General features: G+C 48.2%; 1 protein-coding gene across 1 annotated transcript in view; it reads right to left on the reverse strand.

Annotated features, from left to right (window-relative positions):
- TENM4 (teneurin transmembrane protein 4) overlaps positions 1-17,641 on the reverse strand; it is a 2,614,134-nt gene that overhangs the window by 222,440 nt on the left and 2,374,053 nt on the right. The window contains exon 16 of the mRNA XM_032488752.1: positions 463-718. Within this exon, the coding sequence (XP_032344643.1) occupies positions 463-718 (256 nt within the window). The remainder of the gene's footprint in view (positions 1-462; positions 719-17,641) is intronic.

Genomic DNA, 17,641 nt, shown 5'->3' on the forward strand with positions numbered 1-17,641 from the left:
ATCACAGTCCAGGCAGGCACCATGCCAGGTAGAGTGTGACCAAGTCACAGTAGGGAACGCCGGAGGGATGGGCCCAAATCAAACCCTGGAAGCCTGCTCTCTGCCACACACCAGTACCAGCCCTGTTAACACACATCAGCTCTCCTTCACTGTTACAGCAGTGCTTTCCAGAGAGCTGCATCCCCTTAGTGTAGAAAGTGAGGCACAGAGCGGGTCAGCAACTTGACTAAGGCCATACCTTCAGTGAGCAGCAGGCTAGCCCTGAACATCCAGCCCCAGCTCTTTCCCCCGACTTCCCACGGCCCTTCTCTCCCGCAGCCTGAGCACCGCACCTCTGTGCTGTGGCCCCAGCCGCGACCCCAGCTCTGGGGCCAGGCCAAGGAGCCGGCACACAGCAGGGCCGCACCAGAACCCGGGCTCGCAGCCCAGCCACCCGCCCCGCGCGCCCTGCACGCCCCGCACCTGGTCTCCAGCGGGATGTTGCTGTTGAGCAGCCAGTTGTCCTGGACGTGGGCCGGCTCCTGCGCGCTGCCAGCCACCGGCTCTCCGGAGAGCGAGTGGTCCGTGGGGGCCGGGCTGGGATTGCTCCTTGGCGTGAAGTTGCCCCGGTTCAGGGAGTTCACAGAGGCCGCGTGGTGCTGGTTGGGGGTGTGGGCGTGCGAGAGCGGCGGCGGCGGCGTCCGGAGCCGCGAGTGGTTCTGCAGGCCGCCCGGGTGATCTAAGGGCACAAACACGCGCGGTCAGCGGGGCGCCGGGCAGCGCGGCTGCGGGAGGGCCCCACGGGGACCGCGCGGGAGCAGCTGGGCCTGCCGCCGGCACTGGCGAACTGGACACGGTCATGCATTCAATAAACATTCACTTGACGGTCATTCATTGAGCACCTACTATTCTAGGTGCTGGGGATACATCAACGAACAAAGCAGAAAATTTTAGTGAAAGACAATAAACAAGGTTAAAAAAAAAAAAAAAAAAGGAAAAAGAGTACCCTCCCATGTCCCCAACCTCACGCTGTTTTAGACACTTTAGGGTTATGGCCGGAACCAGGAGCTTCAACATCACCTGGGAATTTGTTAGAAATGAAAATTCTTGGGCCCTGCCCCAGACTTACTGAACCATGAACCCTTGGGAGGGGCCCAGCAATCTGATTGCACAAACTCTCCAGGTGATTCTAATGTTTGCTAAAACTTGAGAATCACTAATTAAATATAGTGGGCCACAGCAAATGAAACAAGCAGGATATATCTGAGATGGTGATATATCTGAGAACACATGAAGCTGGGAAGGGGACTGTGGCCTGTGTAAGTGGGGGCAGTGGTGGAACTTTAGATCGGATGGCCAGTGATGGCCTCAGGGAGAAGGTGATTTCTGAGTAAAGAGAGTGAGCCATGCTGGTGTCTAGGGGAATTAAAAACCACCGCTAATATTTCTGGAGCACTTACTATGTGCTAGGCACTCTTCTGAGCCCTCTACCTGTGTTAATTCATCTAATCCTCATAATTTACTACTGAGCAGGTACTGTTTGTATCCCCATTTTACAGATGAGGGAATTAAGATAAATATATTTACTCTTTCAACTACTTGGAGCAATAGGTATTATTTTCTTCAAATTTATAGATGAAAAACTTAAAGCAGGTAGGTGAAGTGCCCTACCCAAGGGCATGTGGCTAAGTGGATATTACCCACAAAGAAATAGTTTCTATTTCTTCTATTTGTGATGCCACAAATGAGGTTAAGTCCTGGAGGTAAATCTTAAGTACCATTCACATAAGCTATGCTCATGGAAAGTCTAGGCTTTGGAAACTAAGGATATTATGGGGGTGAAGAGGTCAGAAAACTGGATTCTATTCTAGATTCTGTCACTTATTAACCACATGGCCGCTGTTGTGGACGGCGTGTTTGTCTCTCCAAAATTCACATGTGGAAACCCTAGTCCCAAATGTCATAGTATTTGCAGGTGGGGTGTGGGGGAGGTAACCAGGTTGAGATGAGGACAGGAGGGCGCAGTCTTCGTGATGGGATTAGTGCCCCTGGAAGAACAGACTAGAGAGCTCACTCTCCCTCTTTGTCTCTGGGCCACGTGAGGACACGGCAAGACAGTGGCCCTCTGCAAACTAGGAAGAGACCTCTCGTCAGACACTGAATCTGCCAGCACCTTGTTCTTGGACTTCCCACTTCCCAGCCTCCAGAACTGTGAGAAATAAATGTTTGTTTAAGCCACTCAGTCTCTGGTAGTTTGCTTCAGAAGCCCAAGCTGACTGAGACAGAAATTGGTACCCAAAAGTGTGATGATGCTGTAACAAATATCTAAAACATGTAGAAGCAGCTTTGGAACTGGGTAATGGGTAGAGTCTACATGCTAGGAAAAGCCTATATTGCTGTGGAGGGACTGTTACATGTGATTCTGGTGAGAGTTAAGGGGAAAAAAAAGAGAAATGTAGAGAAAGCTTCCATCTTCTTAGAGAAAACATAAATAATTATGTACAGAATATTGATTGATAGAGCTGGACATTAAGGGCAATTCTGATGAGGTCTCAGAAGTGAGCATGTTCTTGGACAATGGAGAAAAGGCAGTCCTTGTTACTTGGTGGCAAAGAACTTGGCTGAATTGTGTTCATGTTCTAGTGTTTTGTGGAAAGTAGAAATTGTGAGCAATGAAATGAGATATTTCACTGAGGAGATTCGGAAGCCAAGTGTTGAAGGAGTGGCTTGGTTCCTCCTGGCAGCTTAGAGTAAAATGAAAGAAGAGAGAAATGAATTGAAGAAAGAACTGTTAAGCAAAAAGAAACCATAACTTAAAGACCTGAAAAATTCTCAGCCTACCCATACTGCAAAAAATGAGATAGCATAGACGGAAGAGAATAGCAAAGGTGGGGTGACTGACCATTTGATGAGATGACCATGGCTGGGAACCAGGGATCTCGTCAGCCACCCTAGAAGGAACACTGCAATCTGAACCAAAGGGGATGGAGACAGAATGAAAGACATCTGTCAAGCTTAGATTCTACAGGACAGGACGACAAAGCTATTTCACTTTGAATTTACGATATTCTTCAAGAAAAGGGAAGACTGTCCCTGAAGGTGATTTAGAGGATCATCAGGGCTACTGCCACAGTTTCAGAAGGCCTAAATCTAAGACAGCCCTGGACATGCTACATAGTCTCTTTGAGCCTCAGTTTTCTCATCTGTAAAATGGGGGAAAGGGTTTATTAAGGGAATCACAGAGGTACAGTGATATAAATGAAGCAATCAATGGGAAGGAAATATTTCTGAAGGTCACAGCTTACAAAGTATTCCACTCCATTTGTTCCCCTCAAGTCTCCTGTATTTCACAGAGGAGACTGAGAGTCAGTGAGTACAGGGTCCAAACCAAGGCGGGTATGATATTCCAAAGGCTGTGCTCTTCCTTAACTCAGGAGACAGCTTTCTGGAAATCATCAAGCACAATCAAGTCTGAGGCACTATCAGTGTTATGGCTATTTTTAATGGAAGAAGCACCTGCTTTTTAGGTAACCCCATCTTTTATGCCAACCAGTTGTAAAGCAAATCTGGTGGGAGTGAGGTTGGGAAGCACGAGGAGGGAAAGAGAAACAGAAACCCATCTGAGCAGATGGCTTCCTTCCTACAAACTGCTATTTTCAGGATCAAGTCCACACAGGGTCTACCAAGCCCTTCAGAATTTGATCCATGCCTGTCTTTCCAGCATTGTCTCTCATCAGCTCCCTCTCTCTACCCCCCTACCCCACCTCCTCCCAGCCACCCCTTTCCCCCAGAGGCCAAGAGATCTGCTGGGGCCACAGAGTGGCTGAAATTTCAACTCCAATGAAGATGGTCCCCAGGAAGCCACAGAATGTAGATGTGCCATGCTGTGGTCCTGGACCAGAAGAGAGCTGACAGGGATGCCCCCTGATGGGAGGGGAGAGAACCTGGGAGCCAGGTGAACAGGCAGAGGGTCCCACTCAGATAACAGACAGCCTTGGTTCAGGGAGAAGGTGAGCATATGCTGGGTCATTTGTGTTGTCCAGCTGTCCCCAGGCAGCACTTTAATGGAGACATTTGGAAACTGAGAGAGAAGCCAGCAGCAGAAGAGGCCTCTTGGGCTGATGGAGTGCCCTCCCTTCTCTTGGCCTTTCAGGCTGCTGGCTGCAGTCCAGGGCACTACTGCCCAAAGGCTATCAGGAGGCCAGCAAAGAAGGGGCACCTAATCTTGCTCTTGGCCCCTCACTAGGCATTAACCTTCCCACGGCATTTCACCTAACTGATGTTAAGAGCTGCTGGCATGTATATGAGCACATACTTGTATACTGTCCCAGCCTGAACTTTTCTGATGCTCACAACAGCCCCTAGAGGACAGTATTATTATCATTCTCATTTTATAGATGAGGAAGCTGAGGCTTGCAAAATTAGAGAGTGGTTCTTATTAATCTATAGCCTGAATTCTATCTCTCAAACCATGCTGACACCTGCTCGATCATCTGGTTCCATGGCCAAAGGCAGGAAGAAGACCCTCAGCGAAGATGCAAGCATCTGAGGCCTAGGTCAGGACAGGTTGGCCTGCAAGCCTACGGATACCTGTTTGTGACTAACTGGGGATGCCAGGCTCCAGCTTGATAACTGTTTGGAAGCACTGCCAAGAGCCCTGGAATGATGACATTTTTAGTACAAGCCTCTAAAAGGAAATTCTCCTATGTGGGTAAGGAGTGTCCTGGTCTAAATCCATTCTACTTTTTGAAGCTCAGCTCAATTGCCACCCCATCCTGAAAGCTTCCTTGATCTATGCCCCCCCGCCATGTTCTTTTTCCCTCCATTGAATGCTAATAACAGGTAACGTGGACCACTCACCTTTTCCTTCTCCCCAAGAGCTTGCGTGCTTATATCCCCATTTTGCCTCCTCTAGCAGGTACAAAAACCCCTGTCCCCTCTGTGCTGTGATCACAGGTCCTAGAACCAAGCAGATACTTGGTCTAGGTTTACTGAGCGAATGGCTCATGTGAGTGGCCTGGGCAGTCTGTCCAGGAGGCAAGGCTGATGGGAGTATTCTGTATGCAAAATATCATCACAGACCACTGGGCTCCCAAGGCCACGGGCTCAGAGCAGCCCTTTACTTACTCGCCTGTAGCCAGAGTTCCAAGCGCTTCAGCTGGGCTCTTTGTTTTTCCTTCCATTCTGAGAACACTAGGAAAGGGGACTTTGATGTCTCCCAGGTTCCCTAGGGGAAAGCTCTGTATTTTGGGGCTCAGCAGTGGGGACTCAATCACAGCCCCAAAAAAGTCATGACCTTCCCAGGACCATGTTTTCTCTGGTCTGAATGGAGTCTCATCTCTGCGCCACTGACCAGGAGTGAAGACAGATGGGAGAGACTATAAAGAGGCCTTCTTTTCTCCTCTTATTCTCCCCAATTTATACCCCCATCTATGGAGGGAACTCAGAACCAATTCACTCATTCAGCATGTACTGAATCCCCTTTCTGTGCCAGGACCTGTAAACTGGGTGTTGGGAATACAATGGTGAATGAGATAGAGTTGGCCTAAGAGAACTCTTTTCTGGTTTCTCCTCACTGGCTGGGTGGTCTTTTATAATTCATGTCACCTTCCTGGTCCTTGTTCTGTGCACCTGTGAAAGGTGCACATATTCCTACATCACCACTTTCTGGAAATGAAAAGCGATGTCCTTTGTTCAAGTGTCAAGTACACAGTGGGCCTCTACTGGGTCCTGAGAGGAAGGGCCTGTGTGCCACTCATCCCATATCTTCTGTCAATATTTACGGAATGCGGGGAGGGGACAGCAAATCAGGCAGGTGGACCTCTTGTCCGCGTAAGTAATGGCTTTTCTCCTGCTACCCAGGAGTAAGCTTGGGAACGTCTGCAAAGCTGTGCTCTAATTCCAATTCACACCCTCTTCTCACAGATACAGCCACCAAGTATGTCTCTGAATCAAGCCCAGATAGGAGTCATTTTTATTGTTATGTTGCAAGCCTCTGTCAGTAAAGGCCACTTACTTATCTGAGTTTTGCAAGAAGCCTGGTTTTCCAGGAAGGTTTGTTTTGTTTGTTTGTTTTTTCACTTCCTACAAGCTCTCACATCTATTTACAGTTGCTGGTTCCCTCCCAACACTTCAGACATTTTTCATGTTATATACACAAAAATCTAGAAGCCTCTAGGCTGCATCTTCCTGAACTGAGATCATAGTTGAGGTTCTTTAGAGCACTGGGTGGAGCAGTAGGCAATAGAAAGAGACTAGGCTTTGATGTCAGACAGCCTCGGGTTCACGGTTTGGCTCTGCCACTTATAAACTGTGTTACCTTGATCAAGACACTTAATCTCTCTGGAGCTTCATTTTTCTATTCATTAAATGGAGCAATGCCCACCTGATAGGACTGTTATGAGAAGTAAATGAGATCATGTATGTAAGGTACTTAGCACAGTGCCTGAAATACAGTAATGCTAAAAAAAAAAAAAAAGTGACCATTAATTCCATGGTCATGATAAAGCAATGATGAATGGGTAAGTTGTAAAGTGCTAAATTGTCACCATGACAATCAGCACTACAGCATTTACAACAGGGGTGCCAAAGCAAAAAGCCTTGAGAGAGAAAGAGCAGGAAAATATCTGGCAGAAATGTGGCACTTTTGTTACAACTGAATCCCATTCTGGACAACCTTCTGGCTTCCAGGAGCCCTGGTCTCGGGAAGCTGCCTGGAGCTCAACATGCAGATCAGAAGCAATGAGAGTGCCTGCAGCCTGACACGCAGAACCAAAGGGGACACATGGGGTCTCCATGTCTTCAAAGATGTGGGCCCCTTTCTGCATTAGGTAAACATCTCAGAGTAAGTCAGGTGCCGCTCTGTCCTGGGTTCAAGGTGCTCCCTAAGGAGAGGGCCCCTGAGGTTGTTCAATCAACCGGCAATATTATACTGTTGTGTGCAGGGACTTGACAAGTTTTAAGATGAGGATGAGCCCCAGCCTTGACAAACAGCTGGTGTTTGGGGGACAGATGTAAAAGGAGGTACCAGAGCAGAGCTCAGGAGTCTCCCAGACCTAGGTTCTGACTTGGCTTTGTCTCTGACAAGCTACATGATTTGGGGCAAGTCACTTAAGTTCTCTGAGTCTCTAATTCCTCACGTATAAAATGAGTTTGTAATAGTAACATAACAAAAGGAAGAGAAGGAGGGCTACCATATATTGAATACACAGAGATCCAGAGACGAAACAAATACAGATCCTGACTTAAAGCTGCTCACAGTTTAGTAAAAATAACAGACATAACAGACACTATGCAAAATGGTAACTGTCATGAAATGGTAATAGTTAATATTTATTGAGTATATGCTATGTGGCTGCCTCTAAGTGCTTTACTTATTTAATCCTTATGACACCTCTAATAAAGAAGGTACTCTTATGACTCCCACTTTGCAGATGAGGAAACTAAGGCACAGCAAGGCTAAGTAGTTTGCCCAAGTTTACTGAACCAATGAGCGATGGAGCCAGAATCTGACCCCAGGCAGCCTGGCTCCAGAGCCCATACTCCTAACCACTCTGCTTCACACATACGGTATGAGTCGACATGGGGAAGCGGCCTATGATGGATGGTGCACACCACAGTGAGTGTCCACAAGCACTGGCTACTGGAATCCTTGTTAGCTGTACACTGCAGCCCACTGGCACTCCATGGAGAACATAGGGGGCTGCCAGCCTGACTGTCAGGGGTGGGGAAGGGTTCATGACAAGTGACATGTGCTCTGTGTCTAAAGAGTATTCTGGGCAGAGGACAATGCATGTGTGAAGGTTCAGAGCCTGAGAGAGAGAGAGAGAGAGAGAAAAAGAGGGGCTGCGAGGCCAACTGGGGCACTTCTCCAAGTAGTGCGGGGTGGCTGTGACGGGGCAGTGGCAGGAAGCCGGTGGAGACACTGGGAGCAGGCCTAGGTGGTGGTTGTCTGGAAGTGCCAAACAAAAGAACTTGATCTTTATTGGGAGAGTGGGGGGGGGGGGTGCCCTGATGGGCTCTGAGCAGAGGAGAACCATGCTTACACTAGTGTTTGGGACAGATATCCATCCAGGGGCCCGGGGGCCATCTGGAGAATGAACCCAGCAGGGGCGGGCTACAGGCAGGATCCAGACACTGTGGGATGCTTGACTGCTAGGAAAACTCCAGTGGAGCTTGTCAGTATCCTCCTCTAAGAGAACATTCAAGGGAAAAAGGCGTACACTTCCAGCGCTTTGGCTCAGGCAAAGAATCCGAATGGGTTCTGCGATCCTGACCAGCAGTGGCTCGGAGAAAGGGTGCCAGGCTGGGAGCCTGGAGGTCTCCTGGCTGCAGAGCTAATGACGACCCAGTGTGCACGGTGGTCATTAATCGGGCCCTAAAGACTGTCAGATATGAAGGATGATGGTATTTAATTATCATAAAACACGAAAACTCCAGCTGCCAGAGAATGCCAAGAGAAAGAGTTATTTGACTTCCATTAAAATGCCATCGACCACCACTGACTCGGGATGGTGCTGGAGCGGTGTTGAGAACTGAGCTAATGACCCTTGGCCTCCACGACTAATTTAGAGAGGCCAGAAAGAAAGCTCTGTCACCACAGTTGGCAGCCGGAGCCTAATGGCCTGACTTCCAGCCTCCGTTCAGCCTCCTTCGAGCTGTATAATCCCGGACCACTTGTTTAACCTCACTGAGTTTCGTCTTCGTCACTTGTCACAAGTCTAGGAAAGCACCTCACAAACTGAAGGGTCCCAGGTAAGAGTCAGGGTGGTTGTTGTTGTTGTTGTTATTATTATTATTATTATTATTATTATTTCCTCAGGATGAATAATAACAGTGACGTCTAAACTGGAACCGCCGGTCTGAGCATGAGGCCGGGGGCTGCATTTGTGTGCTGTTTTCTCTGCCCGTTTGTTCCCTCCCTGCACACATGCTCTCTGCTCACTTTTACTACTCTGCTGTTCATTCTCTGTCATGGCCAATGTGCAGGGATTCTAAATGTACTCAGCCTGAAACCCCAGATGGACACACAGATGGAGAGGGCCCTTAGAGGGGCGGCGGGTGGACTGGAGCTTCCTGAGGAGACTCTTTCAAGGGCTCCTGAGGGGGAGTGAAAGAGTGCCCTGAGGTCACAGGGCAGCTGCTTCTGCTCCCTTGTTCATGCAGTCGGGGCAGAACTTTGGGTGAACAATCCGACTGTTAAAGTGCTTGTATGTGAGAAATTTGTATTGAGGGACAGTGTCTTACAAAACTAATGCAAAGCTTCATTGTAGGGTGCACTGGTTTTCCAAATAGAGGTTTCTGCAAATGCGGAAGGGGCTGTTTTCTGGTTGTTATGATGGGAAAGCACACCTGGCATTTGGCAGGAGGGGCCAGGAAAGCCAGCCGCATGCTATGCATGAGACCCGGTGATCCTAAGTGGGTACGCCGTCTGGTCAGCGATTAGTCGGTTCATCTAGGATGGGCAAATAGCTAATACAAGATTTTATTCCCTGTTTGGCTCCACTCCCATCCCCAGTTTCAATCACTCTCTGTCACAGGAGGCTGACTGCTAAGGACAGCATCACCTGGGCTCCCCTGCCCCCTGGCTTCCAGATGGCTTTGGCTAGTGATTAGCACAGCAGGTCACTGAAAGGAGGCAGGAGAGAGAGGCTGAGGTCACTCCCCTGCGCCCATCCTCTGCAGAGCTGCTTCAGGGCAGTGTCCCAGGCAGGAGCCTCATCCCTCAAGGCTACAGCAGGTAGCAGGTAGAGCGGTCCCAGGAAGCTTCCAGGAAGAGCGAGGACTTGAACTGGGTACTGAAGTAGAGACAGGGTGGAGGTGTATAAAGGGGAGTGAGTGGGCATTCTTGGCAGGGGACTGGAACGGACAAAGGCTCACAGGCTGAGAGATACAGGCCCCTAAGGCAGCAGGACGGTGTGGAGACCTGGGTACCCAGAGCAGAGAGCTGTGAGGCGCTGAGGGGGAAGGGTTGGCGGCGAGAGAGAGAGGCTGACGTCCACCTCCAAGAGCCTGGAGGGTAGGCTAGGAGCCTGGAGCCAGAGGGGCAGCTTTAAGGGTGTTGAGAGGGCTCACCCCAACTTCCAGCCTTTTAAAGCCAAATGTTAGAGCACTTCCAAGAGTGAACCAGAATCCCAGGCTTCATTAAAATGCATATCCAGCAATGACTGCTCTCCTAGGGTGGGGCCGGGTGAGGGGCACCCTGCTGCCGTGACTGGACAGTTGAGGGAACTGCAGTGTCAGGGTCCCTGTTAGAGGTGGAATCAGCATTACTCTCCCTTCCCAGGGTCATGGTAATTTACAGGCAAACCAAGCTAAGAGCATCAGAAGTGATCTAAGTGTGTATATGAATAATTTGGCAGGGCCACCTTCTGAACCTGAAAGAACTATCAACAAACATTTGCCCAAACTTCATTCTTGCACTTGTCCCTATCAGCTAATAATTGCTGTGTGACCTTGGGCAAGGCATTTAACCTATCTGAGCTCCAGTTTCCCCAACTAACACACAGGAGGAAGAGGTGGTGTCTCCTCCTCCAATTCTAAAATCAAGGCTGTATCATTCTTGGCAGATGAACCTGGGATATTTGTGAATGAACATCTGCTTGCAAAACATGTGCATAGAGAATTATGCACTGGACTGTGCTGTGTCACTGGGCACCAAAGAATGCAGAAAGATGAACTGGGAGGAAGAGAAATATGGTTCTTCTTTCCTCCCTCCCTCTCTCCCTTCCTGCTTCCCTGCTTTCATTCCTTTCACAAAGGTCACTCCCCATAGAGCCAGAGACCCAGAGATGGATTAGACAAAGTCCCCTGCCTATAAAATGTGAACAGATTGCTCAGAAAAGGTTGGCTGCAGCCACAGGGTTTTACTAGGTACATGGCTTTTCCCCAGCTTAAAGTTCACCTCAGGGCAGAACTTGTCCTGGGAAAGCTTTCTGCTTGTCAAGTAACTTTTCCTTCCTTCCACTGTCACCTTCCTGCCCTTTTCAGAAATGGTCTGACCCATGAACTGTTAGGTCAAGTCCCAAATCAACAAGGAAACTTATCTATCAATAGGAGTGTGTGTGTGTTGAGTGTAGAAGGTGGAATTCAGTTCAGCAGGAGTCTGCAGTAGGCTAGAACAGATTAAGAAGCTCATGGAAATGTAGTGGGCTGTATTCATAGAGGCAGAGCGCTAAGAATGAGGGAGGTGATGGTCAGGTTGTGCTGATGAGAGGAGAAGCATGTAGACTGGACATCATGCCAGCACTGTATGGGCTGACCCTCCCCTGGGGTCTCTGGAGCTAGTCAGGATGGTAAGGGGTTTAGAAACCATGTTCCTCTAGGGGTAAGCAAAGGACCGATGTTGTTAGCTAGGAAAGAAGACAGGGTAGGGGAAGGGCTTAAAGAAGGAGTGTGTGTCTAGGAGTCCAACTGAAACACCACATGTCTTATGATTAGCTTTCCAGGTCTCGTCACTTAAGCCATGCATAGCTGGGAAATTAAACACCCACTTACATGGAATAGTAGAGCCCCGGACTGAAGAACTGTTCCCAGCTTTGCCATTAACTCATGCTATGACTTTAGGAAAATCCCTTCCCTTCTCTGGACCTCAGTCTGTGTGTCTCAAATACGAGTTTCCTTCATTTTTATACATGATCTCCTGAGGTTCCTTCCAGCCTCTGACAGTCTGATTCCTTGTGGCTTCCCTTGTCCTCCCAGACAATTTCCTGGAAAGAAGGAATTTCCTGGGCAGAGCACGACTGCTGACTTCAAATAGCCAAAGGGTGGAGGAAGGGGCAAATCTACTCCACAGGGCTTCAGGAGGAAGATTCAGGGCCAAGGCCAGGAAGGCACCTGGAAGCACCAGCAGTTCAAAGTCAGGACACCCTTCTTTCCAAGCTTCACAATGGGCTACCTCTCAAAACGGTGAGCTCCCTGTCAATGAAGCAGTTTTAAATAACTAGCCTCAAACTATTCCCTGAACTTCCAGCCTCTGCCACGCTAATGAGATATGTAGAGAGCTCAACTGAATGCCTCCCTGCTTCCCATCCCCTACCCGTTCCCTCTCTTTGCCCCTGATCTCAGCATCACTAGCTGCTGCCAGCACCACCTGCCCCATCAATCAAACCAGGCGGCTGGGAATCTCCATTGCCTTCTCCCTCTTTTTCAGGTTCCACAACTTAGCAATGGTTACTGAGTGCTCTGGCTTCCCCTTCCACATCTCCGTGGAAGTCTCACCGCTCGCACTGTCACTCCCTCAACTCAAGCTTTCATCGGTAGATAACTAGGCCAGGGCCACAGACAACACTCGGGTCCCAGCCCACAGGCTCACCCCGCTTCTAGTTCACTTGACATCCATCAGTGTCAAGAAGTGAGCTTCCTAAAAGAAAACGGTCATGTCGCTCCCCTGCCGTCAGTGGCTCCCCACTACCCATAGGACAAGACCCTCGCCATCTGACCTGAGCCCAGCACTCCAGGGCTGCACCTACAGCTCTCCGCTCCCCTCTTTAGGAAGGTTCCAAGGTTAAAAAGACTAATTATAAACTGCTTATGAAATAGCTCACTGCTTGTCTCACAATCACCGCTTTGCACGTGCTCTTTCCTTCTGCACTAAAGGCATGACCTGGTTAACTCAGATTAGAAATTCCCTTCTCTTAGAAGCCGTCCATGACCACTTCTTACACCACCCTCCCAGGTGGGTTCGAAGCCTCTCTTCTGGGCTCTTCTAGACCCCATGGCTCACTCTGAATTACGATCACTTGTTTGCACATCTGTCTTTTCTTCCAGACGGTACACTTCAAGGGTGGAGGTCTTATCTTAATACATCACAGGCTGTGAGTCTAGAAGCATGACTCCTTTCTCTGGGGTATTTGGCAGGCTGTCTCACCCAGGTGCTGCCACTGGTTCTCAGGGGCCATGAGGAAGTTTGGGCTCTCTGGGCACCCTGATCTTTCTCTCTTTAAACTTGACCTGATGCTCTCCAAACTGCACAATTGAGACAGCAGATCACTGAGGTGGGCATAAACTCTTTTTATATTTTTATCAACAGTTGAAGAGGCCATAAAAGGAAATCAAGGCAATGACTCTCAAGGATCCTACAGGGAGGAGCCTATTTTGTTGAAACAGACATCAGCACTGAAGGTCAGGGCAGTTTATCAGGTGGCTTTCCTTTCTCTACCCTCGACCCAGCCCCATTGCTTGGGCTCTGCAGGAGGCTAAAAACCAGCAGAGGGAGAGGTGAATTCTCATCCGTCACACCCACAGCTTTCCCTCTTTTTTATATCCATCAGTAGTTTGGAAGAAACTGCTTTCTCCCGGAAGAGATGCTGACATGCCAAGATGAAGCGACAGGTTGCTAGAATTACTGCATGTGGTTAAATGTCATGTCTTAGGCTCAAGATGCCTTGGGTTCAAACCCACTTTCCCTACTTACACCCTGGGCCACACTACGAATCTTTTCTGGACCCCAGTTTGATGCCACCGTGGCCAGGAAGGAGAGTGCAAAGTCAGAGAACATTGAGTTTGAAACCAGGTTTCACCACTTAACAGCTCTATGGCTTTGGGTGAGTTTTTAGCCTCTGAAAGTCTTGATTTCTCCTTCTGTAAAATGGGGATAATAGAACTATCTGCTTCTTAGTCTTGTTTCAGGGGTTTAGTGAGACTGTCCGTCCATGTAGGGGCCTTAGCACAGTGACTGGCAGACAGAAGTACTCAGCTGAGGTGAACTATGAATTCCCTCTCATAGCACCTTAGAATCCCATTGAATTACAACCCCATTAGGCTGTGAGGTCTGCAAGGGCAGAGCTCGAATCTGTCTTTTCACTGAGGGCTTGGTATTCCCAGTACCTTCAGTCGACTTCCCTCTAGAGGCTACTAAGCTGTCAGTAAATGTGTGCTGAATGAAATGAAATTAAGCCCTTGTCCATGCAGGGTCTTCAGGTCTGGGCACCAGGAGGCTGTCAGCGGGAGGAGAGTGAGTATCTAGTGACATGTGACGATAAGCCAAGCTCTCAGGAAGGTTTCCTTACTTCATCAGAGCAACACTAAAGGTAGGTCTTAATTTCTCCATTTTATAGACAAGCAAACTGAGCCTCATAAACCTGCTGTGCCTTTGCCCATGACTTTTTCTAATGGGAGATCTCAGGCCTCAGTGTTCAGGGCAACTTTATGAAACATGACGTCTTGATTTACAGAAACCTGCCCAAAGTCACATCACTAGGAAATGATAAAAAGCCAAGATCCCAGCAAAGATCTCTCTGTCCTGTCTACTCCAGGGGGCATCAAGCCTCCTAGAGGCAAAAGAAGGAGAAAAAATAAATTCAGAAGTACGTGAGCTCTACGTATTGAATAATTTATTAAACGCAAAACCTCTCGCATGTTTTTGTTTTGAATGAACAACAATCATGTCAATAGTTACATGGATGAGGTGTTTTGGGGACCCCAAAGGTTTTACTGTTTGATGACACACCAGAAGAACAATCTTACGAGGTAGGTGTTATCATCCTTTTACACACGGGGAAACTGAGGCTCTGCCAGGCTAAGAGGTTTGCCTGGTGGCAGAGCTGGTAAGCAGGGACTCCAAGCCCAGTGCCCTCCCAGCCCCTAGAAGCTGCATGTAAACACACACCTCGAACCTCGGCCGAAGAGCACCCACCCAACCCCAGCAAGTCACAAGGCAGAATGGGACCCCTGCCTGAGTGATTGTGACCCTCCTCCTCAGGCCATAAAAGGCCTCATTCAGGGGAAAAGGCAGAGAGCATCCAGCTAATTATACTGCAAGAGAGACACTTTCTATCATTTATGACAAGGACCACATGTGGCTTTTCCTTTTGATACAAGCTCGGGAGATCTTAGGCAGGTATTCCATCCATCAATGTCCATGAACCAAGTGACACCAGAAACAGATAAAAGGCATTTGTCCTCCTGAAGTCCTCTGAGAAGTGTCCAGCTCAATGCCCAGGCCACAGAAATGTAATCATAGTACTAATACTGGCCTCAAAGTACTGTAGGCTTATTGTGCTGCCAGCTACTCTGCTAAGCGTCCCTAACACACTTGTTTCCCATTTCCTCTCCCCAAGAGTCCTGCGAGGTAGGTGGATGAGGACACAAGGCAGAGTGGTAGGAGTGTGGGCTCCGGAGCCATGCAGCCTGGGTTTGAATCCTGGCTCGACCACTTCCTTGCTCTGTGGCCTTGCACAAGTTACCCAGCTCTCCTGTGCCCTACCTCCCTGACATCAAATGTGGAGCTAACACTCATGGGGTGGTTGGGAGGATTCACATAAGGTTCTAAGAGCATTCGCGGCACATAGCAAATACTCAGTAAATGCTAGCTGTCATTATGTCTGTTTCGCAGATGAGGAAACTGAGGCTCAGGGAGAGAATCTGCTCATGCTCTGTAGCTACTCAGTGCCAAGACTGGAATTCAGATCTGCCTAATTCAACTCCTATGCTCTTAATGGCTATGGTATCCTCTCTACCCTTCATCCCATGATGCTCCATAAATGGTACTGGCGGTATTTTATTACTATTATTCATACTTGGGAATGCCTTCTGAAGTTCTTCGCCCCTGGTCAATGTCCTCCCAGGATGACCGACTCCCAGCTCCTGCCCCCTCTTCCACGGTGTCACACGCGGCTTACAGAGCAAGTCCCTGCAGCAAGGGCACAGACGGTGCTGATTTCATTTCAATGCAAAAAGTGTACAGTCTGTGGGCGCCACCTGGGCTCATTCCCCAAGTTAATCCTTTTCTCTCAGCTGTGGAATATTTTATTTTTTCAATTTCAGAATCTACTTATGTTAAAAAAGAGAGAGAAATCCAATCAGCCCAGCTCAGGTTTGCGAAACAAATAATGCAGCCGGCAGAGAACCTTAATCAAGCAGTTATATTCATAACCACTATGATCATTGCTCTGCCTAATTTCTACAGCCCAAGGCCTCCTACAGAAAATGTCTCTTGACAATACAGGATGCCATGCAGAGGCCCAGTGCCATTGCTGAAGGGGTATGGAACTCCAGGCTGGCATCAAGCTGACTCTTGAGCAAATTTGGATTTGGAGTCACGTCCCCCAGGAATTCCTCCCACACCTGAATGTCATACTACATTTTCTGTCTTTCCTTTTTTTTTTTTTTTTTTTTTTTGAGGTAATGGAAGAAGTAAACTTTTTCCTGGCTGCTTCCTTTGTTTTCTAGAAGAAATAAAATAGAAAGGCCAAGCTTAGTGTCCTGGAGACAAGTGCTTCAGAGTCTGGCTGACATGGGTCTGAATTCTGGTCCTGTCACACTCATTAGCTGTGTGACCTTGTCAAGTTACTTAATCTCTGTGAGAGCATCTACAAAATGAGGATAATTATACCTACTCACAGACGGAAAATTAAATGAGAGAATAGTGAGTTTCCTTCTAGACTGTGAGCTCTGTATTTCTAATGCTTAGCACCAGCACTTCTTCATTGTAAATCTAATATAAATGTTTATTGACTGGGCCTTCAATGCTAATGTTCATTGTTTTCTGACTGATTACCATGTGCCAGGGGCTATGCTAAATTCTTCATAGGCATGATTTCATTTTATCCTAAAAACAACCCTGTAAATCATGTATTATTACCCCGCTTCCAGCTTTGAGATAACTGAGACTCTGAGAAGTTAGGAGACTTGTCCGGAATAATACAGTTAGTAAGAGGGGAGCCATCAGAAATCCCAACATCACAGAGGCAGAGCCAGGACTCACAGCCAGGCCTCCTGACTCTGTTCTGTCCCGCCCCCGCCTCCCATAGCACCCATCAAACGACACACACAGCACATTCTCAAGGACAGTTATTTCCCCTTTCTTTTTCCTTTTGACCTCTGATGTTTTGGGATTCCTCAGACATCAGGGCAATATTTCAGGATATTTAGAGGGGCTTAGTCATCATTTCCAGCCAACATCTGTTGAACATTTGCAGCAGGCTGGCTCTGGGTTAGTTCCTGGGCAGAGACACCTCTATCTTGGCTGTGACTTCCAGATTTCTGGACTATCCAGACAAAATCAAAGTGAGAGATCTAACTCTCCTGAATGACTTGAGGGGAGAGAAGGTGCCCACCCAGGTGCCTGGGGAGTCTGATTTGCCCTGCCCATGGTCCTAGGTGGCAGGGTAGGCTGGACTGGAGATCCAGCCCCGCCCTGATCTCGCTGGCACATGGTCCAGTCAGCCCACATCTGTGGAGCTCACTTCTTCCCTGTGTGAAAGCAGAGTAGTAGACCTGATTCATCTGGTGAGCAAATATTCTGGTCAGTTGTTTACAAACTCCTCACTCCTAGAATCCTACTGATAATTTCCTCTCAATTACCTAATGTTGTAAAATACTTTGTTTCTCACACAAGCTAGATTCATTGATGAATCATTAATTGCTTTCTCATTTTTTAATCAAACACAAGTAAAGCAGATGATCAGAATTTCTGGTAGGACCAAGAGGATTCAGTGAGTGGATCCCTGGCACCTGGCTCAGTGCAGACCTGCAGCAGGCCCTGTGTTTTGTAAATGAACGGATGGATGGAGGAATGCCTGGGGCTAAGCAGAAGAGCACTAAATGGTGGGAAATAGAGTCAGAAAGACCCAGATCTCAATTCCAGCTCTACCATTTTCAAGCTGTTTGATTTTGCATAGTCACTTACTTCCCTAAGGCTCAACCATCCCATCTATGAAAG

This window comes from Camelus ferus, chromosome 10, assembly GCF_009834535.1.
Source record: "Camelus ferus isolate YT-003-E chromosome 10, BCGSAC_Cfer_1.0, whole genome shotgun sequence".
Lineage (NCBI taxonomy): Eukaryota > Metazoa > Chordata > Mammalia > Artiodactyla > Camelidae > Camelus > Camelus ferus.